At 30.3% G+C, this 25,630-nt stretch overlaps 3 protein-coding genes across 6 annotated transcripts; 2 read left to right on the forward strand and 1 right to left on the reverse strand.

The window, feature by feature from the left end:
* Positions 1 to 862: 862 nt before the first annotated feature.
* LOC108483575 (F-box/LRR-repeat protein 3-like) lies at positions 863 to 5,868 on the forward strand. 4 transcript variants are annotated; one of them, XM_017787043.2, is made up of 8 exons: positions 863 to 2,089; positions 2,908 to 3,033; positions 3,371 to 3,496; positions 3,564 to 3,957; positions 4,064 to 4,193; positions 4,470 to 4,764; positions 4,858 to 5,109; positions 5,542 to 5,868. In XM_017787043.2, exons 1-8 carry the CDS (start codon positions 1,427 to 1,429, stop codon positions 5,605 to 5,607), a joined length of 2,052 nt encoding a protein of 683 aa, XP_017642532.1. In that variant the 5' UTR covers positions 863 to 1,426; the 3' UTR covers positions 5,608 to 5,868. The 4 variants fall into 4 exon arrangements, with proteins under 4 accessions (XP_017642532.1, XP_017642535.1, XP_017642533.1 ...); XM_017787046.2 differs by having other exon boundaries at positions 3,371 to 3,475; XM_017787044.2 differs by having other exon boundaries at positions 865 to 2,089; positions 5,555 to 5,868.
* Positions 5,869 to 12,952: 7,084 nt separating this feature from the next.
* Positions 12,953 to 15,763, forward strand: LOC108480157 (probable WRKY transcription factor 26). The gene is made up of 5 exons (XM_017783051.2): positions 12,953 to 13,523; positions 13,606 to 13,761; positions 13,848 to 14,461; positions 14,565 to 14,726; positions 14,951 to 15,763. Exons 1-5 carry the CDS (start codon positions 13,176 to 13,178, stop codon positions 15,387 to 15,389), a joined length of 1,719 nt encoding a protein of 572 aa, XP_017638540.1. The 5' UTR covers positions 12,953 to 13,175; the 3' UTR covers positions 15,390 to 15,763.
* A 6,902-nt stretch (positions 15,764 to 22,665) lies between these two features.
* Positions 22,666 to 23,423, reverse strand: LOC108482719 (uncharacterized). The gene has a single exon (XM_017785839.2). It carries the CDS (start codon positions 23,330 to 23,332, stop codon positions 22,874 to 22,876), a length of 459 nt encoding a protein of 152 aa, XP_017641328.1. The 5' UTR covers positions 23,333 to 23,423; the 3' UTR covers positions 22,666 to 22,873.
* Positions 23,424 to 25,630: the final 2,207 nt, after the last annotated feature.

Raw genomic sequence — 25,630 nt, forward strand, 5'->3', positions numbered from 1 at the left:
TATGGTTTGTACATACATAATCATGACTTCATTCATGGTTAATAACTCAACGGTGGGATGAAAGCTAGATTTGTGGTGCTAGTTCCCACTTACATGCATGCATGTATGCATAATCATGACTTCATTCACAGTTGGATGGAAGCTGGATTAGTGGTTTAAATTCTTAGTCATACATACATAGATACATGCATGCAGTCATGTGCATTCAAGCATACCTATGGACATACAAAAAGAACAGTGGGATGAAAGGTGGATTTGTGGGGGGTGAGTTTCTAGTCCCACTACCACCCAGGGAAGGCATCAACTTGGAACTAATTGTTTTCCCCATTAGGAATGCGGGGACCCTATAAGAAGAGTGATAGGCATCATGTGATTGGGTTAGGGAGGGTCTTGATAAAGATATTCTATAATTTTACAATATGAAAAGAAAAAAAAAGGGTTTGAAAAAGAAAGATGATGATGATGTGGGTTGCACTAAGAAAGGCATGGTTTGGGTTGGGGTTAGAGTACAATTTTTGTACACAGACTGAAACGTGGCATAATCATCAACCAAAAATGAAAACGTACATGATTGTGGTACGTTTATTATTATTTTTAGGGTCTGGTTGAGGGAGGCGGACTTTTCAAACAAAGCCGTACTAAAACATGTGCACTCACCAGCTCTTTGAATTCAATCTGTCCTTCCTCATATGTTAACTTCCCAGGATGATGACTCTTCTCTATCTTCTATCATTGTTATTAGCAACGTCACCCCCTTTCCTTTTTCCCAAAATGCCCCTCCTCCCTCTTTTTCATTAAACCCAATTTCTTTTTTTACTAATATAATTTAATATTTTAAAATGAAATCGAAGCAAATTCTGATTTTGGTCCCTATAATATTCAATTTGTGACCTTGATCTAGTTTATTATATTCCAACATTAGTTTTTAAGAAGAAATGAATTTAGTATTTTACTGAAATAATTAATGGTGATAGTTATTTAGATTATTAGAAAAGTATAAAATGAATTATGTTAAATTAAAGAAACTATCATTTGTTCTTTTGTAATTTTAAAATATAAATGAATAGATGTAGCATAACAGTATAACACTAAACAAGAAGGTAATTGTAGGCTTTATATAAGAAAATCATATTCATTGAATAAAAAGAGCAAGGGTGTTTTAGTCACTCAATAGATATTTGACAAAGCCTGGAAGCCTAATATGGTAATTTGAGCATCTAGATGCCAACCCAAGTTCCCTCCGCCCCCAGCTGACACTACTGTTCTCTGTTAACAGTTACCTCAGAATCTCAGGAAATCCACCATCCCCTTTTCCACTTTTCTATCCCATAAAATCATTATATTTATACCAGTTCTCCATACCGACCCTTCTCGTGGTCTTCTTCTTTCCTTTCCCAAGCCTTTGACGAGCTGTTCTTTTACTCCCATGAAAACCCAGAGCAAAAGGCGACGCCAACCACTTTCACCTGATTCTTCACCCAATCCCTTTGATATATTAACAGAAGAGATTGTATGCAAAATCCTTGACCACCTCCACAACGACCCTTTTGCCACAAAAGCCTTCTCCCTCACATGCAAGGCCTTTTACTTCATAGAGTCTCGACACCGGAGGATTCTCAAGCCTCTACGCCCCGAGCTCCTCCCCAGGATTTTTCATCGATACCCTTTTGTTTCCCATCTCGATCTCTCCATGTGTCCGCGAGTTGACGACACCACGCTGAACGTCATATCCTCTACTTGGAAAGCTACTTTGCAATCTATTAATCTGTCAAGATCAAGGTTTTTCACGAATGCCGGGTTATCGAGCTTGTTCGTTAATTGTTCGGGTCTGGTTGAGGTTGATTTGTGCAACGCCACGCAGTTGACTGACTTGGCCGCATCAGCAATTGCAGAGGCGAAGAATTTGGAGAGGTTGAGCTTGGCGAGGTGCAAGTCGATAACTGATATGGGGATCGGCTGTATAGCTGTTGGGTGTAGAAAGTTGAGGTCCCTTTGCTTGAAATGGTGCTTGCGTGTTGGTGATTTGGGTGTGGAATTGATTGCTCTCAAGTGTAAACAGATTAGGAGCTTGGATCTCTCTTATTTACCAGTAAGTTCAACGAAACCATCATAATCAACACCGTCAATATGTGTGTATTTTATGACTAGAGAAATAGCCTGTTTTGACCTGCTGGGCCTGCTATGTGCTTTATTCAATTTAATGGGGCATGTTTTGCTTCTCTTTCTAGGGAATATGTCTTGTCACAGTTATACCTTTTTCTTTTTTCCACTAAGAGGTGAATGCTTGGTTGAATAGTGATTAATGTGTTAATTTGCAGTTTTTGTTGTTATTTTTTTGTTGATTGGCCCCGTTATGCTGCCCAGTCTTGGTCAATTTTTCAGCTTCTGTTAATTTCTATGGACCAGCTATGGCATCTGTTTTTTGATGTGTAGTTATGCATGAGTGTTAAGTTGCTTAAACTAATTCATCGTTTCTTCAATGATCATTCATTGGTTGAGCAAATGATGTTTGAGATTGTTGACCAATCACCTGTCATAAATATTAGACCTTTTTGGATAAGCCAACACCTTTACTGGGATGACAATGGTCCTACAAGTTTTCTTAGTTCTCTGTTTCGATATAAATTGCGTCTATGATTTAAAGGAGAAAAAAGAAAGAGAAGACATTGATTTTTGACACTGATAGTGACAAAAGTTTCTGTAGCAAGCCTATATGTAATTTTGCTTGATGTAATTTCTTTAGCACGTCATTCATAATTTCTCATGTATGTTATGGCTATTAGAGTCTACTCTTCTGTTTGATTTTAACGCATGATAGCTGTTTTCTTTCTTTTCTTGGTTCTTGGTTAGAGAATGCACAATTAGATGAGAAGTTTTCATGAAAACTCGTATGTTTTTGTACCACAGATCACAGAGAAGAGCCTCAACTCTGTTCTTCAACTCCAACATCTTGAAGATCTGGTTTTAGAGGGATGCCATGGCATTGATGATGACGGCCTTTCAACACTTGATCAAAGTTGCAAGTCACTAAAGGTATGTTTTCCTTTTTGTTACTTTACAAATGGTAGGCTGTTGAAGCTGCCTAGGATTATTACCTGCAGATACAACTATCCTAAGAACATCTAGGAGACTTGCCGGCATTTGAAATAAATCTTCTTTTACTAAAATATAGTTTCTTTTATTGTGCTTTATTCTTATTCCAAGATTGAATTTCCGTTGAGCAATAATCATATGCATACCTACCTTGTTGAAATGTAGGAATCCAATTAATACTAGGATTTTTGAAGTTATATTCATTTTGTCAGATCATTGAATCAGTTCCACAAAGAATAAATTAAGTGATGGTTTCTCCAAATTGGATATTTTACAGATGCTTAATTTGTCAAACTGTCAAAATGTTACTCACACGGGCTTGTCATCTCTGATAAATGGTACTGAACAACTACAGCAGATTATATTGGCATATGGCTCTTCAGTAAGTCCAAAACTCCCTAAGGTAATTCCCTGTTAATTCTATATTAATCCTTTGGCTCATTGCTTATGTATGTCTGATGATGTTTCAGGTTACTTCTGATCTAGTCAAATGCTTGAATGCTTATTCAAAGCTGCAATCAATTAAATTAGATGGTTGTACTGTTACTTGGTCTGGGATCAAAGCCATGGCAAGTTTGCATTCCCCAGTCAAGGAACTGAGCCTCAGTAAATGCTTAGGACTGACAGATGATGGGCTCTCTTTCCTTGTCCAGTCACACAAAGACCTGAGGAAACTGGACATCACCTGCTGTCGTAAAATAACTTATACCTCTATAGACATCATAACAAATTCATGCACCTCCCTTACTTCTCTCAGGATGGAATCCTGTAGCTTGGTTCCAAAGGAAGCCTTTGTTTTGATTGGAGCACGTTGCTCGTTTTTGGAAGAGCTGGATGCCACAGATAATGAAATCGATGACGAAGGTTTTAACTTGACCATAATCTGTTTTATGTTCTCTCATGCAGGTTTGAAGTCCATCTCGAGATGTTCAAAATTTGACCATAATCTGTTTTATGTTCTCTCATGTAGGTTTGAAGTCCATCTCGAGATGTTCAAAACTATCTATTTTGAAGTTAGGGATATGCTCTAACATATCGGATGAAGGCCTTGCAAAAGTTGGAAGTTCTTGCTCAATGCTCAAGGAGGTTGATTTGTACAGGTTTGCAACTTTCCTATAACATTACACTTTTCATACTAGCCAGAAATGACAACCGTATGAATGTGCATCTAAATGAGCACCTTAATCTCTATGGCCATTCAACACTCCCTTAGCATCAACTTTAATAATGACAGAGATCCTGTTAGTTCAAACCACAAAATGTTCCTATTGTCAAGCTGAGGGTTCTGAGGGTCTAAAAGACATTAGGTGCGCCCTTATGCAAAGAACATGTTATCTCTTTTTCTGTGTTGATCTTGTTGTCTTTCTATTATTCAGATCCGTGGCAATAAGTGATGCGGGCATTGCTGCCATTGGTGATGGTTGTCCTGCACTTGAGATGATCAATATAGCTTATAATGATAAAATTACTGATAATTCATTAGTATCATTGTCAAAATGTCGGATGTTAAAAGCACTTGAGATTCGTGGATGCCTTGGTGTCTCATCAATTGGTCTATCAGCCATTGCTGTGGGATGTAAGCAACTTACAGTTCTTGACATAAAGAAGTGCTTCAATATTAATGATAATGGAATGCTTCCACTTGCTCAATTTTCTCAAAATCTGAAGCAGGTAATCTACATTCTTAAATTAATGTTCTTGTAGATTGGTACATTATAGTGAAATATCGGAACTAATAGTGTTGTTCACTTCCTTTCATTGCAGATAAACTTGTCATATTGTTCGGTTACTGATGTTGGGCTTGTAGCACTAGCTAGCATCAGTCGCCTGCAGAACATGACAATCTTGCATTTGGCTGGTTTGACTCCAAATGGCCTGGCAGCAGCTCTGTTGGCATGTCGAGCATTAACAAAAGTGAAACTCCATGCATCCTTTAGACCATTACTTCCTCAATCCATCCTTGGATACATGGAAGCCCATGGGTGTGTCTTTCACTGGAGGGACAAAGCATTTCAGGTATGTTATTATTCACATCTAAAAGGAAACCATGATTTTTCGAAACCATGATTTTTCAGGGATTTGAACTTCTTTAAGAGGAAATGTAGTTTGCTATGTGAATTTGTATATAGATAAGCATGCTTCCCATGTTCTGTCATTAGATTCTTGGCAAATATTCAGCATTGCTAGGGGGAGTCATGCTGTGCTTTCCAAGTATTCTGATTTTGACACATGCAGTTCTGCTATATATATAATTATGTTTCCATGTTCCATAATGCCTATTTTCAAAACTTGGGGTTATCAAATTTTGACCTGTAAAACTATTAGTTGCCCTGCATGTTTTGGACAAATGCCAAGGAAGAACCCTCGAAAGTTGCACCTTGAAATTTGTAGTCTATCTTAAACGACATTACTGCAAACATGAGAATTGATGGAAGTAAAATTTATGAGGTACGATTGACAGAAGGAAATGGATCCCAAGGGATGGAAGCTGCACTTTGGAAGGAGCAGCAGTGAAGTTCCATAGTTGCAGAGTTTGTTTCTTGTGTTGATCAACATCTTGTATTGTCTATGAAATCTTCCCTTCCTGAAGGAAAATAGGGTGATTTGATGTAATTATTTCCACTGAATGTAGTTGGCATCTTTGTTTGCATTTTAACTTTGGAGTGCCAGAAATTGGTTGAACTTGAAGAGGTTTCTGCTTGACTTGTTTGACTGTCAGGGGTCACTCTCACACTATCTCCTAATAACATATCTTATCATTGTATTTATTACAAATATTTTTTATTGGTATTGGATCAGAACCTGACCCTCAGCCTGGGATGTGTCAGAGATGTTAGTTAGTGTTGGTGTTGGCTCAGTCAAATCGCCTCTCCCCGGTCTTCATCTATTTAAAGAAAGCTTTCTATAATATCTAAAAGGGATCATGGCCCTGAATTTTTTTTCAGTTTGGTTTTGGAAATTGTCCTGGAAACTTGACAGCTTTTTTTTTTTAATTTAGTTTCTAAATTTGGATTTTACCATGTATTTTAAAGTTATGTCACAAAATCTCTTAATTTAAAAAAAATATTAAATTTTAATTTTTAGATTTTATATAATTCATAGAAAAAATAAGTGATAATATAACACAAATCTAAAATTACTACCTTATCATAAGGATCAAATTAGAAAAGACTTATGAAATTTTAAATATTAAACTGGAAAAAGTTATGGAGTTGAAACTTGAAATGTTGATTTATTTCCACCCAAAGAAATTAATTAAGCTGAATTGAGTTGGTGTTAATAGGGAAATGAGGAGACATATAAATGATAAAATAGAATAAAAAGTATCCAAGGCAACGGAAGGGTTAGGAAAACGTCAATACCTGTGGCTCAACTTGTCGAGTGTTCAAAGTTTTACCAGTATCATTGAGTTCTGCAAATATAACAAAAAAGCATCGAAAAAAATTCTCTCCAAGTTTAACATAATTATTTAGCGCTGGAAAGTCATTAAAAAGGGTTGATTGAGTTTTTAATTCGATTGGTATGGGTATTATTGTTAATTTGATAAGATGTGAGTTTAAGTATGTATTATTCTCCTATTTATGAGCTGAAGAGAGGCTAGACATTTTGTTAAAAAGAACATATATAATCAGAATTTATAATGAGATTATTTAGAAAAAAGAAAATACGAGGAGAAATGTATTTTACATAATTGGGTTTCATAAGGTCAGGTTGGACATTGGTACACCACATGATTTTAATGTTATAAATTCATACATGATTAGTTGAAAACTTTCGTGAGCATCAGCATGCAGGTTCTAGATTCAAATAGTAATATCAAGTCCTTTAATTATTGTTCTTGAGAAATGACCCAACTTAATCCATTCTTTAAAAGAAATTTTTACATGATCCCTATCTTCTAAAACTTTTACTTCCGGTTAATATTTGTTTGCAGTTATTCTAGAATAGGAACTCCCCAACTAGGGACAAAACAGCCTCACCTAATAAAATTGATTCCAACAGCTGTTTGGATAGGAATGTGGACTTTCTTAATCTTTTCCTCCCCTTTTTTCTTTCTTCAATTTTTTGGGGGGTTCAAAAGGCACATAGAGCTGCCCTTTCTACACGTTAATGATGCTTCTTCTAGAATCTAGATTATATGTTTTAAAAAAAAGAAACGTCAATTTCTGGTTTTAGTCCCTTTGGTATGCTTAAACTTAGTGTTTAGGTCCTATACTTTAATATGATATAATTTAATTTTTTTTATAATAGCTTAATTAGTTCAAATAATTAGCACTTTTAAATATTCTTGCCAAAATGATGGTGTGAATTAAATAAAAAAAAAAACTCTCCTTCCTGCCTTTGATGCTGACATGAAATTTTTGCATGTGATATAAATGATGTTTTTAAGAAAATATATTATTTTAACTAAAATAGTTGACAAATGTAACTATTTGGGTTAGTTAGTGACATTATAAAAATATAAAGATTAAATTATATTAATTAAATTCTAAAATTGTGTTTTAATAAAAGGATCAAAACCATAATTTAACGTAAACAAAAATTCATTATTTTAAAATATTATATAAATGTATAATTTTGAATAAGGTTATGTAAATATTAAATTTTGATACAACATTGTTAAAATAATATTAACATTTATTATTTATTTTAATTAGGTTTATTTTAATTAATTTATTTAAAATTAAAAAAGTATTATAGTTTTTAATATGTATTAGTTAAAGTTTAATTTAATTTAAATGTGATATCTTAAAATAAGTGTAAATTTTAATATAGTTTAGTTAAAATTATAAAATATAGTTTTTTAATATTAATTAGTTATACATTTAAATATAATAATATTTGTCAATTAATTAATTGAAGTATATGCTAAGTACTAAGATTATGGAGATTAAAATGTTTATGTTAATTTCATAATAGTAAGATTTTATAGAAAAAGGAAAAAATAATATATTTTTTCATTAGTAATAGAAAATATATAGGACTATTGTAGATAATATTAATAAGTTATTTCTTATTCAAGAATAACTAGAAAAGTGTAGATAATATTGAGTATCAACCGTCAATTAAGTATTAATTCAGTTAGAAAATTACTAAAATCTATTTTCTATAACGTAAATTATATTATTTTTATATTTTTATATAAAATCAATAAAAGACACATGCATAATGAAATTTAAACCTAAAACATGATAAATTATAATCTTTAATCTTATCATTTCAATCAAAATTTTATTTGATTTTTGCATAAACTTTTAATAAATATATTTTTACATAATTTTTTTCATTCGCATTGTGAGTGTACTTTAATTGCCTGATTTCGTGTCAGGCAACTGAACGGTGGATTAGACAAAGGGACCAACCATGACGAAACCCATGACGAAAGTGTCAAAAGATTAAGTGGAAGAGAATATTATTTCGAGCGCTCTAAATAAAATGACAAAACACACTATTTCTAGATTAAAAAAGAAAGAAAAAATCATTAAATATATAAACGAGTGCACTACATATCTTATAGGACAAGTTTTTGTTAATAAAAAAAATGTTGTACTTTGCACCACCTTTTTTATGTGTTACATGGGAGAGAACATGAATTATATGGCGAAGGCAAAAGTTGGTGTTGCACGTCAGCCCTAACTCCCATGCGTTAGATTATTTGTAATGAAGAAACATGTTTAGTTATTGTGGTAATAAAAATGTCATAAATTAATTGTTATTTATAGTCTTTTTTCAATTCATAAATAAGAAGATAATATACTTCAACACACTCAAACTTACATCCTTCTGCATTGACAACAATATTTATATTAAACGAATTAAAAGTCATTCGACAAACGTGATAATTATTTAATATACTAGTTTTTGTGGAGCTAATGATTTATTTTATTTAACAAAACCATCTCCTCCACGTAAGTTTAACATATCTAAATCTTACATAATTGAAAATGATATATATAATAAGAAATAACCAAAATAATAAGTATAATAATAATGTGGTTATAGTAATAATGTTACATTCACACCATTATTCCAGGAAAAGAAAAACTCTATATTATTTCTTCAATGAGCCTCCCTCACATTATCTTATCATGACCTCCTTTTCAGTCTAACCTCTTTTCACTTCATTAACTAATTTTAATTTTGTTTTGTTTATTAAGTTTTCTATTGGTTACAATTTCATATTTGTTACATCTAAAATCATAATAAAAATTATTATTTGGGGTTTGTTCGGTGTTTGAAGTTGAGCTCTGGGAAATTTTGGATGGCTTGGCTCTCCTACAAAAGCGAGGTCGAGATAGAGTGTTGATCCAATTTGACTATTTTGAAGTGGTCAAAGCAGTTCAAGATAGCCACTCAGTAAGTTTTAATTCAGCTTTGGTTAAGAATATTCTTCAATTCCTATAGTCTATTGGGTATTGGAGAATTAGGCATGTTCCAAGGGAGGAGAATAGAGTTACGGATTCGCTAGCTAAAATGGAAACTGACAAGGAAAATGACGTTCAGGTCTTTGAGGAGGTTTCTAAGGAGCTCTTACATCTTTTGGAATATGATACAGATTAATGCTTTTGTTCTATATTAGTTTAATTGTTAGTTTTGTTCTTAAGGACTAAAGTGAATAAATTATGAAATTGAGCTGAGATTTTAGTAATAATAGATAGTAGTAGGTCCCTAAGGGATGTAACTGAAATCGATTTTAAAAACGAAGCTTAAAATTGAAAGTTATGGCAATTTTGGTTTTAAGGACTAAATTGAATAAAATGTAAAAATTTAGGGGTATAAAAATAAAGCTTCATAAATTATGGTAAATTTTATTTTTTAATATTTTATTATACTTGCATAGGACACTTGTCAACTCTATAACTCTACTTGTGGAGTCTAAAAACTCTATTAAAAGTGTACCAAATAATTTCTCATAATTTAAATATATATTTTTTATTTTACAATTTCATATCTAAAATAAATAATTTATCTTCTAAAAAGCATTTTTAACAACAGTAATAAAACGCGTAAATATAAAATGAAACTTTTCAAAAGCAATATTAAACTATCCTTCAAAATACTACCTCCAACGCATCGAAGGGCTCATGCAACAAGCAATCTCATGATAACTAAAAGCGTGTAATATTTAATGGTATAATAAATTTTCTGGCCCTTCAAGTTTATAAAAAAGTCATTTTAGCCTTCAATTTAATTTTTCACCTCTTTTAGTCATTTAAATTGTATTGTTTATCAAATCACCCAAAAATTAACAGAAAAGTTAAAGTTTGCATACTCGTGGATTGTCACGCATATGCCACTTTAGTAATTAATTAATTTTTTAAAAAAATTAAAAATATATTTTTATAATTTTTAAATAATTTTAATTAATTTTAACTTTTTAAATTTTAAAAAATAATTAATCACTGACGTAGCATCCACGTGTATGCCACAAGAACAAAGTTAACAAAAGTTATTTTTCATCAATTATGAGGTGATTTGACAAATAACACAAGTTTAAAGATTAAAAAAGTTAAAAATTAAATAGAGAGCTAAAATGATTTTTTATAAAGTTGAAGGGTCATATAAAATATTATGCTTATTTTAATTAAAATGGGTTCGAACGAGCTTACACATGTAATATTTACTCTTTAGAAATTAAGTAATTTAATGGGTAAACTACACATATAGTCATCTAACTTTAAAAAAAAAATCATTTTAGGCACCTAAAGTAAAATGTTTGTAATTTAAACACACACGTTATATAGTTTGGTCATTTTGGTCACTTCTGTTAAAATCACAAATGGCAAGTTGACGTGGTGGTTAAAAAATTAATATAATATCAAATTTAGCCTCAACTTTTACAATTATATCGATTTAGTCATAATTTAAAAATTAACCCTCAAAATTTATAAATTTTCTCAATTTGATCCTAATTCAAATATATATATATATAAATATAGTTAAATATTTTAAAAACGTAATAATAAATTTAAAATTTATATTAATATTATTTATATATATATAAAAAAAAATCCTCTCCATCCCCCTACCACCATCCCTCCCCCTATCCCCACAGCTGTCCCTCTCCCTCTCTGCTGCTGCATTCTAGGCCTGTCAATTCATTTTATCTAATCTAATCCTAGTTTTGGGTTAAAATTGGAGCCGATCCACCTATAGAAATATTTTCAATTGACCTTGATTCTGTTTCTATTATGCCCCCAAATCTGGTTAGATGTCAAATTGGATAATCTAATACCTAATTTTATGTTGCTTAATTTGCAGCAGTAGCAGAGAGGGTGAGGGAAAGGGAAGGGATGATGGTGGGGTGGGGGTGGGGAGGTCCGGTGAGGGAGAGGGTTTATTTTATTTAATATTAATATAATTATATTCATTTAATATTAATATTAATATAACATTTAAATTTATTATTATATTTTTATGAAAATATTTATTTTTATATATTTTAAAATTTTATATATTATTATTCCTTGTCAACAATTTTTAAATATATTTTTGAAAATATTTATATTTATATTTTTTATATATTTTAAACTCAGTTTGTCAAATTCAACAAATTATATAATATGGATGATTAAATTATAATTTTTTTTATTTTAAGGGCCTAAAATGAAAATTCTGGTGATAAGTTTAGCCTAATTTAATTTTCTCATCCTATAAATAATCAAATTTAAAGATGATTTGCTATTATAAGACAAAATGAACAACAAAAATATAAGACTGAACCATAGTTATTGTCCTTTGATTCAATAAAGGGTAATCTATAAAAATAGTTACTTTTATTTGCTTTAGGTTACATTTTAGTCACTTATGTTTGAAATGTTATGTTTTAGTCACTTATGTTATTATTTTGTTACGAAGTGATCACTCTACCGTTAAGTTTTATTATCTCTCTAACGGTAATCCTCGTGGCAGTCCAACTAAATTTTAAGTGCCAACTTGAATTTCTAAATGGGATGAAAATATATTTTAATTAAGAAAATTTAATTAATTAAAATTTTAAACCTAAACATTAACTAAAAAAAGCTTTTATCTCCTCTTTTTATTTTCTTTCATCTCTTCTTTTTTCAATGTTTTCTTTTTCATTTAATTGGAAAAATTATTATTAAGTTCAAAATAGTTGAAACCAAATTGACTGCTTCATAAAGATTGATTCAATGGAAGGTTTAGGTATATTTTCTTTGCATTCATCTATCGCTTTTATTCAATACTGAAAAGCAAAATATTAGATTTTTTTATTGTTTAATTTCAAAAATTTTAATTTAGGGATTTCATTAAACAATAAAAATTTAATCTTTTGTTTTTCAGTATTGAATAAAAGAGATAGAGGAATGCAAAAAAACATGCTTGAACCCTCCATTTCAACTATTTTGATGTTAATAATAGTTTTTCCAATCAAATGAAAAAAAACATTGAGAAAAAGAAGAGACAAAAGAAAAATAAAAAAGAGGAGATGAACAGTTTTTTTAGTTAAGGTTTAGGTTTAAAAATTTTAATTAATTAATTTTTTAATTAAAAATCTATTTTCCTCCCATTTAGAAATCTAAGTTGGCACTTAAAATCTAGTTGGACTGCCACGTAAGATTACCGTTAGAGAGATAACGAAACTTAAACGTAGAGTGATCACTTCGTAATAAAATAATAACATAAGTGATTAAAACATAATATTTTAAACATAAGTGACTAAAATGTTACTTGAAATAAACAAAAGTAACTATTTTTGTAGATTAAATTGATAAGGTTTATGGGTAATTAAAGCAGTAATTAGTTACCAACTCAAAGGAAAAACAGATCTTTTTAGCTACAACAGATTAGGTACTGATTTTTAATCACATATGTCTTAGAGTCAGCCGCCATCCACGAGCTTTGACCAAAATAAAATAAAAACATGTAATTACTATTACAAAAGGCCTCCAATGGCGAATCCCACTATGTCTTTTTGTTCAACGGTCAAACTTCCCCTTCACTTTCCCAGAAACTCCCTAAGCCTTGTCTGATACGTGAGCCGTGACCATCTTCTCTTCTTCCTCGCCATATATTAGTCTTTGCCTCTCTTTTCTCATAAAATTTTCTTCTCTCTTTTAATGGCTTCTTCTTACGATACATCGGCCAATTCCTTCCCTCAAAACGCTTTTGGTTTCTCCACCCATCCCTTCATGACCACATCTTTCTCCGATCTTCTCGCTTCCGGCACCACCGACGACGATAACCCTTCTTCTGCCGTTAACCATGGTAAACGCGGTGGTGGGTTGTCGTTGTCCGATCGGATTGCGGAGAGGACTGGTTCTGGTGTCCCTAAGTTTAAGTCGCTTCCTCCGCCTTCACTGCCTATATCTCCTCCTCCGGTCTCTCCTTCTTCGTACTTTGCTATCCCCCCCGGTCTCAGCCCCGCCGAGCTCTTGGACTCTCCTGTTCTGTTGAACGCTTCTAACGTAAGTATCTGTTTTTATGGCGGCTTTTTTAATTCATTTTGAAGCTTTTTTTGATTGATGGGTGTTTTTTTTTTACGTACAGATTCTGCCATCTCCTACAACTGGAACATTTCCAGCTCAAGCTTTCAATTGGAAACCCAGTTCTGGTAATAACCAGCAAAACGTCAAACGAGAAGACAAAAGCTACACTGATTTCTCTTTCCAAACCTTCCAATCATCAACCAACGCAAATCAAACTGTGTGTACTTCAACTCAAACGATTATCCTTGATCTTTGAAAATATAAAGGAAAGGATTTTTATGGAGTTTTTTTCCCAATTTGCAGGCGCAACAACAAGCATGGAGCTTCAAAGAGTCTGTAAAGGAAGACGATTTTTCCTCAGGGAAGAACATGGTGAAATCGGAATACAACCAGATGCAGAGCTTTTCCCCTGAGATAGCCAACATCCAAAACTGCCAATCGGATTACACCAATTACCAGCATCAACAATCTCAGTCTTTAAGAGTGAACCGAAAATCCGACGATGGATACAATTGGAGGAAATATGGACAAAAGCAAGTGAAAGGCAGTGAAAACCCCAGAAGTTACTACAAGTGCACGTACCCAAACTGCCCAACAAAGAAGAAAGTTGAGAGATCTTTAGACGGGCAGATAACTGAGATAGTTTACAAGGGCAGCCATAACCATCCTAAGCCTCAATCCACTAGGAGATCATCATCTTCTTCTTCCTCTTCCATTGCTATTCAGGCTTCCAGTGCTGCCACCTCTGAGATCCCCGATCATTCGTTTATAAGCCATGGCAGTGGCCACATGGACTCAGCTGCAACACCGGAAAACTCCTCTATATCAGTTGGGGATGATGATTTCGATCGTGGTTCCCAGAAGAGTAAATCAGGGGGAGATGAGTTTGATGAAGACGAGCCCGACGCCAAAAGATGGTATGTTTTATTTAACTAAATTCTTGTCTAATACCTAACTACCTACCATTAATATTGTTTTTCCGTTCCTGCTGAACTAACATTAGTATTACCTTGTTTCCAGGAGGGGAGAAAGTGAAACAGAAGGAATTTCAGCACCTGGGAGTAGAACCGTGAGGGAACCAAGAGTTGTTGTTCAAACAACCAGTGACATTGATATTTTGGATGATGGTTATAGATGGAGAAAATATGGGCAAAAAGTGGTCAAAGGGAACCCAAATCCAAGGTAAATTTTCACCTTCATTAACCTGTTTATGTTGGATGTGTTGATGTTTTTATGCCCCCTTAAAAAGTGGATTCTGTTTCTCTGTCTGTCTTTTAATGGGAGAATGCTTCAAATGCTGAGGTGTTAGCTTTAAAGTGTCTTTAATGGTGAATGCTTTTTTGAGTACCTTTGTTTCTTTCTTTATTGGTTTTGGTGTTTAAGTTGTAATTTGGCAATGGTTACAGGAGCTACTACAAGTGTACACATCCGGGATGTCCGGTGAGAAAGCACGTCGAAAGAGCATCCCACGATCTTAAGGCGGTGATCACAACCTACGAAGGGAAGCACAACCATGACGTCCCAGCAGCTCGTGGCAGTGGCAGCCATTCCGTCAACAGACCTTTACTCGACAACAACAATAACAATGGGGCAATGACAATAAGGCCATCTCCACTTAACAATCCCATGAGCAACAACCAAGCTCTTCGGGGTTTGAGGCAATCGACAACCGAAGGCGAATCCCCTTTCATGCTAGAAATGTTTCAAGGCAACGGAAACTTGGGATTCTCGGGTTTCGGGAACTCGGGAGGGTCAATTATGAATCAACATGATGTAAACAACATGTTTTCAAGAACCAAGGAAGAACCAAGAGATGAAGCCTTCATTGAGTCCTTGCTATATTGAAATTAAAATCTACAAAAGGGAAGAAGAAATAGAACAGAAGAGAGTCAAAAACAAAAACAAAAACCATAACCATAAGAATAATAAGGAGTTTGAGGTTCATTTCATTAATTGCATTCAGTTTGTTTGTTTGTTTGTTGTATATTCCACTCCAAAATATTATTTGGTTTTGTATATGTAATTTAGAATGGGGGTAAGGTAATCTTATGTTATAGGAGCCTGTAAAAGTAAACTATTTTTTTATTGTTTTGAGGCCACTCTCTCCTTGCCTTGGGGTAGTCGACATCAACAACAATGCCTCAAAATCATTTCCCTTTTTTTTGTATCACACATGTTAGTGATCCATTTTCCTTTTTATTGAAGAAAAATTTGTTGAATTTTTGAGTTCCTTTCCTCCTTAGTAAGCTCTTCAACAAGCCCTAAAAACAAGTCCATTTTCATGCATTTATCCTTTTTACTTCTGACAAATTTAATCCAGACAATACTTGGCCATGGCCATGATATCCAGGGTTTTGATGTAATAAAAAAATAAATGGGGGTACGTCAGGATATGATAGATAATTAGAAATGCAATCGTCATTGGTTACATGATCAAAATCTGAATAGAGAGGTTTGAAATGTCAAAAATGTGTAGCTGGAGGAGTTAGTCAAAGGTCAACTCGCGTTACAAATTCAATATTTTCATTCATTCATACAGACAGACAGACAGGCAGCCATATATGGATGGCTCCATCCACAATGAATCTGAACAAGTGAGAAAAGGGCAAACTAGGACATTCACAAATTTCGTTATTTTTAAAGAAAAACGATTGTCTCTTTTTGTATGCAATGTATGAACTGCCCAAAGGGGGTGGTGGGACATTTCCGTGGCTCACACGCTGCATTTAAAGACAAAGTTAAGTGATTGGCCCCTCCCTCACTCGCACCATGGCGCCACCCTAATATCAACAGCCACGCGGCTATCTTATTCACTCCTTCCTCAATCTCTTTCTTAAGATATTTTTTTCCCATAAATTATTTACTTCATCTCGGATATTCGATTTTCATTCATGCAAATAGAATATATTTTATTATTAATCATTTAATTTTTAAAGAATATTTGCGACAAATAATTAATTACTGTTATTCACAGTGAATATCTTGATTTCAACTTAATTTTTTTCCATTCTTTATTATATTTAATAATTACACTTCACTTTGCTTAAATTTAAATTTGAGTTATATCGAATTTTTAAACAAATATTCTTTATCTATTAGATTCGACTTTAAATTTTTGTTTAAAAATTAATTTTTATATCATTTTATTTGTTGAGTATTTTTGTGTATATGTCGCCTCTCATAGGAGTCAAATTCTATATTATAGCACATTTTTATGATTTGACGTATTAGTATTAGGTAAACTCAATGCAAGTCAACACATATTCTACTATAAGATGAACACGTGTTTATTGAGTAGGGGTTTGCCTATACGATGATGCAAATCCATACAAGCGAATTGTATATTAACAAGTTGAATATGCCGATCAGGCTGTGGGTCAATATGAGAATTAGATAGAGGTGAATACCATAACACTACTTAATAGGTTTGGTTCTTTAAATAAAATATTAAACATAGTTTTCATGAAAATATATATAATAATTATTGAGAAATGGGTAAATGCAGAGTGAGATCCTAACCATTTCCAAACTTTTTAGGTCAAGTCTTTGCTTAGCTTTAAGAAAGCAGAAGAAGACTATGAAAAAGTAATGACCAATGCCCATTTGCTCACTCCCCATTGGCTTCCATGCTTTTGGAATGTTCATGCTTGAGGGAAAAACAAAAGTGTCCCAAATAAATTATTACTATTATTAATTAAATAGCATCCTAAGATCTTTCTTAAATTTACTATAATCTGAATAAAAATACTATATTAAATCAAATCAAACCAAGACAATTTTATTTTATTTATTTAATTTATAATTAATTTTATTTTTATACTGTAAAATTAAATATTTTATATTTTAAAATAAAATAATTATATAAAATGATTTCAAAATAATATATGTAAGAGCTATTGATTATTATTTTTACTTACTTGAGAATGTAATTTTTAGAAATATTTATAAAAATGATTTTGAAACTGTATTAAATAATATCCAATAACCATAAGCAAAATCAATTTTATAAAAATTAAAATTGGTCTCACATATATATATATATGTGTGAGAAAATCATAAATATAGAATATTAACGTGTGTTTAAAAATAGCATATAATAAATAATGAAACGTATGGTCTAAAATTGATTAATAATAACACATGAAATTTGTATGATATTAAAAATTTTAAATAATAGATTAAATTGTTCATCATTGTGTTGTTGTCATCTACCTTGAATCAAGATTGAGTTAGTGACAGAACTCAATCAAATATATTATTAATACATTTTAACATATACAATCAATGAAAGTAATAAAGTGTACATAATAAAATTAAAATGTATAAAAATATTAAAATAAAGCTTTAATTTAGTGGTAAATTAAAGGGTTTACTAGTGAAATTTGTTTGGGTTCAAATCACATCATATGTATATTTTTATTGTTTTTTTAAATAAAAGACTAAAATACTCTCTAATAATATAACTTATGTTAAATACAAAATGACACTTTCGTAATTTTTCTAATCAAGTTGGTGACCCAATTGAGAGTGACACCAACTCAAAACATTGGTATAAAAAACTCAAAACATAAAATTAGTATAAAAAACCAAAAATTGAACTAGATCGAACCAAATTATAATGAACTATTCAATAAATTCAAAAAATTTGGTTGAATCGAACTAAACTCGGCCCTAAATGTATGTTTCTTCTCATTCTTAATTTTACATTTGCAAATAAAATAAATTAAAAAACCAGTCCCTGATTCAATTAATTCAAACGTTTCAACTGTCAGATTAATAATAATTAAATAATTTTTTAAAATTTCATAAAAATAATAAAAATTTAAAATATATTAAAAACTTTAAAAACCGGTTAAATTGATTCAATTGTTGGATTTATTTTTTTTTGGTTTCTGATTTTTTTTATTTGTTTCGAGTGATTTGCTCTAAGGTTGATTCTACCTGTTTTGTTCAGATTAATATATCGACCTATTCTCAATCCAACCAATTTGACTGGTTTGGATTCAAATAACATAGTCTTTAACGAGTGATCCAAAATAAATCTGATAATGGGTTGGACTAGGCTAATGCAAAATTTTTTGCCGCTATTTTTGTTTGGGCCCAGTTTGACCCAAAAATGAGCTTAAAATTCTATCCAAGCTCGAATTTGGGCCGCCCGCATTAGAAAAAGTTTAGATTATTTTTATATAAAAATAGTTTTAAAAAATATAATACATCCAATACAATAAAAATATTAAAATAAATGTTTCCTAATAAACTAAAAATAGATTAAAAACAGTTGTTATACTTAAATAACACTGAAATAATTGTAATTTAGCAAGTAAATGCTTCTAAAATAATATTAAAATTAACAATACAATAAGAATTATACAATATATAAACAATGACAGTATAATAATAACAATATAGTAGTGAAATGGTAGAAAAAGGAAAGTTTAGGTTGATCGAGCCGGACTGAGTAAAAAAATTTACTCGAGCCCGACCTATTTAAAAAACAAATCTTATTTTTTTATGTAAATTTATTTTTTAAGTCTATATTTTTACTCAAATTCTCTTATTTTCAAATAAAGTTTTAAGTATAGACAAGTGACTCCACCATGAAGAGTTGTAATCCGAACATGAGCATAATAAAGAGATGAAATTTGCAGGGAGAAAAAAAAGGGGAGGGGGAGGGGGAAGTGAAGAAAGATAAGTGTGACAAATCATAATGATCCACGCATAGGCAACGTGGACAGCCTACTGCCTAAAAGCTTTCCTACAGAAAAGTACACGTCAGGTTCCCACTTTACCCCCCTGCTATCCATTGTTTTCAACATCTCACCGTCAATAGAAAACTTGACTCCAATGGTGGACACTAGTTTTAAACCAACGGTACAATTAAATGAACACTTATCATTATTCAATTGGGTAGGATTTTAGAGTTTTTACGAAAAAAATCTATTACGAAAATAGATGAAAATTAAATTATTCACTAAAATAAGTCATTTTGAGTCATAAAAAATATCGTTAATATGTCAGGTGATATTATCAACAAAAATAACATTTTAGTAATAAAAAATATTTTAATTTCAAATGGGTGTTGCCAAATAAGGGGTCAAGAACCCTTTTTCACATGCATTTTATTTTATTTTATAGTTTTTATAATTTATTTTATTTAATAAAAAAGCTAAGTAACTTTAATTTCATAATTTTATAATATTTTATAATTATAATTTTTAATATTGAAAATAATGACCAAATTGATAAATTTTAGTAAAATTGGTAAAAAAATATTAGGATAAACCACCTAAATAGTCACTTGAGTTTTTAGCGATTTCCTATTTTGGTCATCAAATTTTTTTTTTGTTAATTCGTCGCACTCTTGTTAGGTTAATTTCCAAACAAAATATCAATGTAATACTCTTTTAAGTGGTATAATAACAAATTTAGCCCTAATATTTTACACATCTATCAAGTTAATTCAATTTTAAAAATTTAATACATTTTGCCTTCAAAGATTTACACATTATCCTCGATCATTATTCTAAATATTCAAAATTTATAATTATAAAATATTAAAATTAAATATAATATTAAAAAATAAAACAACTCAACCATTTTTTATAAATATTAAAAATTCGTGATCAAAACAGAACTCGATAAAAAATTAAGTGACCATATAGATAATTTATCTTAATATTTTTATATCAATTTAGTCATTATTTTAAATATTTAAAAAATTATAAATATTAAATATTAAAAATTTATGGAATTAAAATAGCTTAGCCTTTTTATTAAATAAAATAAAATTATAAAAACTGAAAAGTAAAAAAGTAAAAATGCATGGAGAAAATAACATAAAAATATTTCTTCAGTTGTAATTTAATTAAAATATTAAATTTATAATATTTCTTAAATCATAAATATTAACTCTAATAACAATACGACTAATACGACACCTTAAACAATAAATATCCCAATCATCAAGCCAACATTCGGGATAAAAAGAACTAAAACAAAGGGCTGTCTCCGGTTTCCATGTGATAATTCGCCAGCTTATATTCTTAGTATTATATAAAATGTAGCGTATAGAAATGGAGATGCTCTTATTTAATTATTCAATCCTCTTTTGGATTTTTCGATAACTTTGTTTTCCATACAAAACCAAAATTTTTAGTAAATTAAGGATAACAAGTTGACGAGTTTTTAAAGTGTAAAATTATATATTTTTAAATTTTAATTTAAATGTTTATGAAATATATATTTTTAATTTCGAGTTTATTTAATGACTGATTATATTTGTAAAGCTTATTAAAGAATATTTTATATAATTAATAAGTATTTTTTAGTATTTTAAAATGTAAATATGATGAGATTTGAATATTGTCACGAACATTTTTAAAAAATTTATTTGTCATTTTAACCAAAACTTTATTTTTATGAGTATTTTATTTTAAGATTTATTTAGTTTTATTATTCGATATTTGTAAATACTTTTTATATGCATATATCAAATGTTTTTAAAAATAGTGATAAATTCAAAACGGTACAATAAAATAGACTGATATCGATATTTTACCTCTCATTTTAAAATTTGATTCAACTCGACTCAAGATTTTTTTTTTTGTTTGGTAAAACAAAAGGATTACAAAGAATTTCTCATATTCAATACGCCTCTAGTTTTATCCTTTTTTTAAATTACTTGAATCTCCACGGGAAGATCGTCAAATATATGCAAGTATACATCATTCATCAAAGCCATTTTTATTAAGGCATTCGTTATCTGATTATTCTCTGTAGGTGTATACCTCACAAACCACTTGTTTTCACGTATCAAAATATGTTGAATTCTCCTAATCAATGATGATCTCAATCCAATTTACTAATTATCATAAAAAGCTTCAACAACCTCGAGATTATTAGATTGAATGATAACCTTATCAAAATAAACTCCCAACCATTAACCTTAAACTTCAAAAATATATTGTTTATTTTTTAAAAAAACCTTTAATATATTGCTTTTTTTTTTTTTTGCTAATAGAACGCGTTTTGATTAAGCATTTGGGACAAATATCCAATAGATTTTAAATATAATTTTCTTAATATGCTATTTTTAAAAAATACTTAATATTCTATAATTAACATATTGGACTATTCAACATTAATCACAGCTAATTACTTTTATTATTATTAATTGTTAGTGGTTGATTATAACATAATCATAAGATAATCTTAAAATTGTGATCTATCAACGAGTGAGTCAACTGCTTAATTTAAGTTAGATATAAAATTGTCAATAGAAGATATAAGTTCGATTGCACTAAAACACATTATCCTTTTATATTTAGTTTTAGATGTTGTCTTAAAAAGAATAAATATATTTATAATTTATATTAAAATTATTACAAAATTAGAAATAATATTTAAAATAAAAATTGACTAAGCTTAATAAATTTTTCCCAACTAATTAAGCTCATCATAATGATTGTTGCAATAAAGAAAAGGAAGACAAATAGAAAACTAAGCTTCCTCTCTAATATACATTATTAACGCTAGTTAGGATGCAAAGTCAACCGAATATTTATTAAACCTTTCGCCAATCAAATTCAAACAAATGTTTTTAAATCCTATCCAATTGATCGGTCGAATTCGGAATTAGTTTAAAAAAAAGGTTATATTAATTGACTCGTGAATCGTTCGAGGTCAATTTGAACTGGTGTTTTTTTATTTTTAATAATTTATTTAATTAAATTGGATAAATTGATTGAACATATTAAATTGAGAATTGATAATTTCTCTAATTCTAAAAATCACAATTGGGAAAAGGCTTAATATTTTACTAATTTTTCTTAAATTGGGATTTAGACTTTTTCTGTCCACGTTAATTCTATAGTTCTTAAACTTACCATATTATCACACTTTTATAAAATTCAAATTAAATAACTAAATTAAAAAATTACTAAAATTTAAAATTAATATAAATAAAAAATCAAAAATCAAATTGTAAAATTATCCTATTCGAGAACTAAATTCTACTTTATTCTTTTTGAAAATATTTTTTTTATTTTTAAATTATATAGAACCATTAAAAAATAGATATTAATCTCCGAGCCCTAAAAACAATTCATTTAAGAGTCTCAAGTTTAATATAAGATGGTTAACTAATGTGGTATATCACCGCTTAAAATTATATCCACAAAATTAATACCCCACCAAAGTATATAAAAAAAAGAAAAAGATTCTCCCATTACACGACTTAACAACTGTGATCATGTCTATTCTTATAAAAGAGAAAACAACTTTAATTATGTCCACGTAGATACGATGAGATCCCGGCGCAGAACAATTTGTTAGTCCTCGGAGATGCTTGTGAGATGAGGCCGCCATACTCCACCACCTTTCCGACGATCTCTACGGCAGCAACGTTTCATTTCTAAAACATCGTCAATTGCTAAGCATCGATGACCGGAATCTAAAGCATCATCATTGTTGTTGTTGCGTTTTTTGCTCATCTTGAAAGACCTTTTACGGCGGACACTGTTGTTTCTATTCTCGGCCGGTAAGGAACATTCGGGGATCAAAAAGTAAATGCCGCCTCTTTGGAGCTGGGAGTGAGGGGAGATAATCAAAATATGACCTCGAGAGGTGGGTTTGGTTAAGACGTGATTAGGGTTGGCCTGGAGGATCTCACCGGCGGTGACCGTACGTGTGATTTCTTCAATGTGGCCGTTTAAATGGACTATACGGATGAGGTCTAGAGCTCCGCAAGGAAGAACACACGCCAAGCAACACCGTATACTATTCCCCATCTCATACAATACAATATCGACTCTTCTTGGATCGATCCCTTTCTATCAAGTCTCTTCTATATATATACACACACCACCCACCTGTACTCATATGGACTCAACCATAAAATACTACTTTATAATATATTATGAGTAGTATATAATATTAAATAGTTTAATTTGATGGTGGGCTGCATCATCAATAATAGCTTAGTTGAGCTATGTTTAATTCACAAGCTTCATCACCAGAATTGAAAAATATAGATTCATCATATTTCGAGAAGTTAAAATGTAGTTGCTGATCGAATGGTCAAGTATGAGTCTAATAGTCCATTAAATTTAATTTTATTTGAAGACTCCATTCATCAGGTCAAGAGGTTTTGTTGTCGAATAATGCTCTCTCTGCATAAGTTTGATTGGTTTTGATGTACCCCAAAATATTTTTTCATAAATTAATATTTACTGTTTTTAAAAATGTAATTTTTTATTTAATAAGATTACATTTTAAAAGATTTTTATGGTTTTATAAATAAAATATTTTATATGAAGTTGAATGAAAAAATAATTTTCATGTATTTTATGTACTATTTCTAGTGAAATTGAGTCATAATTTATTTTTTTAATAGTATAAATATTAAATTAATTCTTCTAATAATAGAGATAAATTTAGGTATTTTATAATAGAGGATTTCACATGTACCTTTACCTATATGATAGAGTTAATTCCTATATATGTCATTAAATTGTTTTCCAGACATTGAATTGGTTCATGAACATTAAAATAATATAATTGAATCTTCAAATTTTTAGTATTGTATCATTCAGGCCCTTTCGTTATCTTAGTTATCAATTTAAGTGTTAAATGGTGGTTCAAATTTGACGCTGAACATATTTAAAATACATTGATAAGACTGTAGATCCGTGTGTACATGCTACAAGGATAGCTTAAATATGACATGTTGTTAAAAAAATAGTGTTAATGAAATTTAAGAAGACTATTTCTTATTTTTAATAGTTAGATCTAAGTTGTTCATGCAGTAAGTACGTACGTGTTTACAATTTGATTCTCGTGTTTTAAATATGCTTAACGTCATATCTGAATTGACATTTTAATGCCTAAATTGATGGCTAGGTTAACAGAAGGACTTATAGTTTAAGAGATGGTACTTTTTTTTTAAACATATATATTAGATCCAAGCTATCCCTATAGTAGGTATATGTGTTTACAATTTGATCCACGTGTTCTAAATATGCTCAATGTTAGCTCCAAACTAGCATTTAACACCTAAGCTAATAGCTAAATTAAATGGACATTGCTTAATATACTGGTATTTTGAGGATTAAATTAGAATGTTTTTGAAGTTCACAAATAAATTTAAAGGTTAAATTTTGCTATTAATCCTTTTACTTTGAGAAAGTTGTGGATATAGTCATTGTATTTTAATTTGATCAATCTTAGTCACTGTACTTTTTGAATCGATCAATTTTAATGTACTTTTCGAATTTTGAAATTTTAATCCTAACCTGAATAATAGCAATTATAAATTTGTTTGGTTAATTTTGATTACTAATCGTATACTATGTGTACAGTTGTATGTTTGGTCCATGTTCTCCAAATGAGTCATTCTAAGTCTCTATACTTTTCAAAGTTTGAAATTTCAATATTGACGCAAATGACAGTTGTTAATCCATTAACTGAATTTTTAATTTATAATATGTGAAAATAAAAACTGACATAATATTATACATATGATAATATATTTAGTGCATCAAACATTAGAAATAATAAAAGTTAACAATTATGGTTTATGAAGATTAAAATTTTAAGATTTAAAAAATATTAAAATTAAAAATAACTAAATTAAAATACAAAGAAATAATTAATTTGGTGGTCCCAAGGGTGGGCAATATGCATGTTAAATGCCTTGTACGTGTAATTAACTTAAGACGCCTTTGTGGTGTAATTGTGATTAGAACAAGTAAAGTGGCTGTTGGACAGCTTTTGTGTTTCCAAGGGCAAACCATTTATTTTATCTTCATCACTTTAAATATGTTGCTTTGCTTTTGGAAGTAGGGCCGTCGCCAACATTCTAAATAATACAGCCGGAGTGTAGCAGGATGTTAAATCGTTTAACCTAGTCGAATTAATATTAATTAAATTAATAAAATATTTTAATTATTTAATCGTTAATTAAATTAAAAATTTTAAAAATTTTAACTGAATTGAAATATTTCAATTAATTAAAATTTATATGTTTTTTCTGTAAAAATAAGTATAAAACATATCAAAATAAACAAATTGATAATGTTCATTTTATC

Source organism: Gossypium arboreum, chromosome 1 (genome assembly GCF_025698485.1).
Source record: "Gossypium arboreum isolate Shixiya-1 chromosome 1, ASM2569848v2, whole genome shotgun sequence".
NCBI classification, from domain to species: Eukaryota; Viridiplantae; Streptophyta; class Magnoliopsida; order Malvales; family Malvaceae; genus Gossypium; species Gossypium arboreum.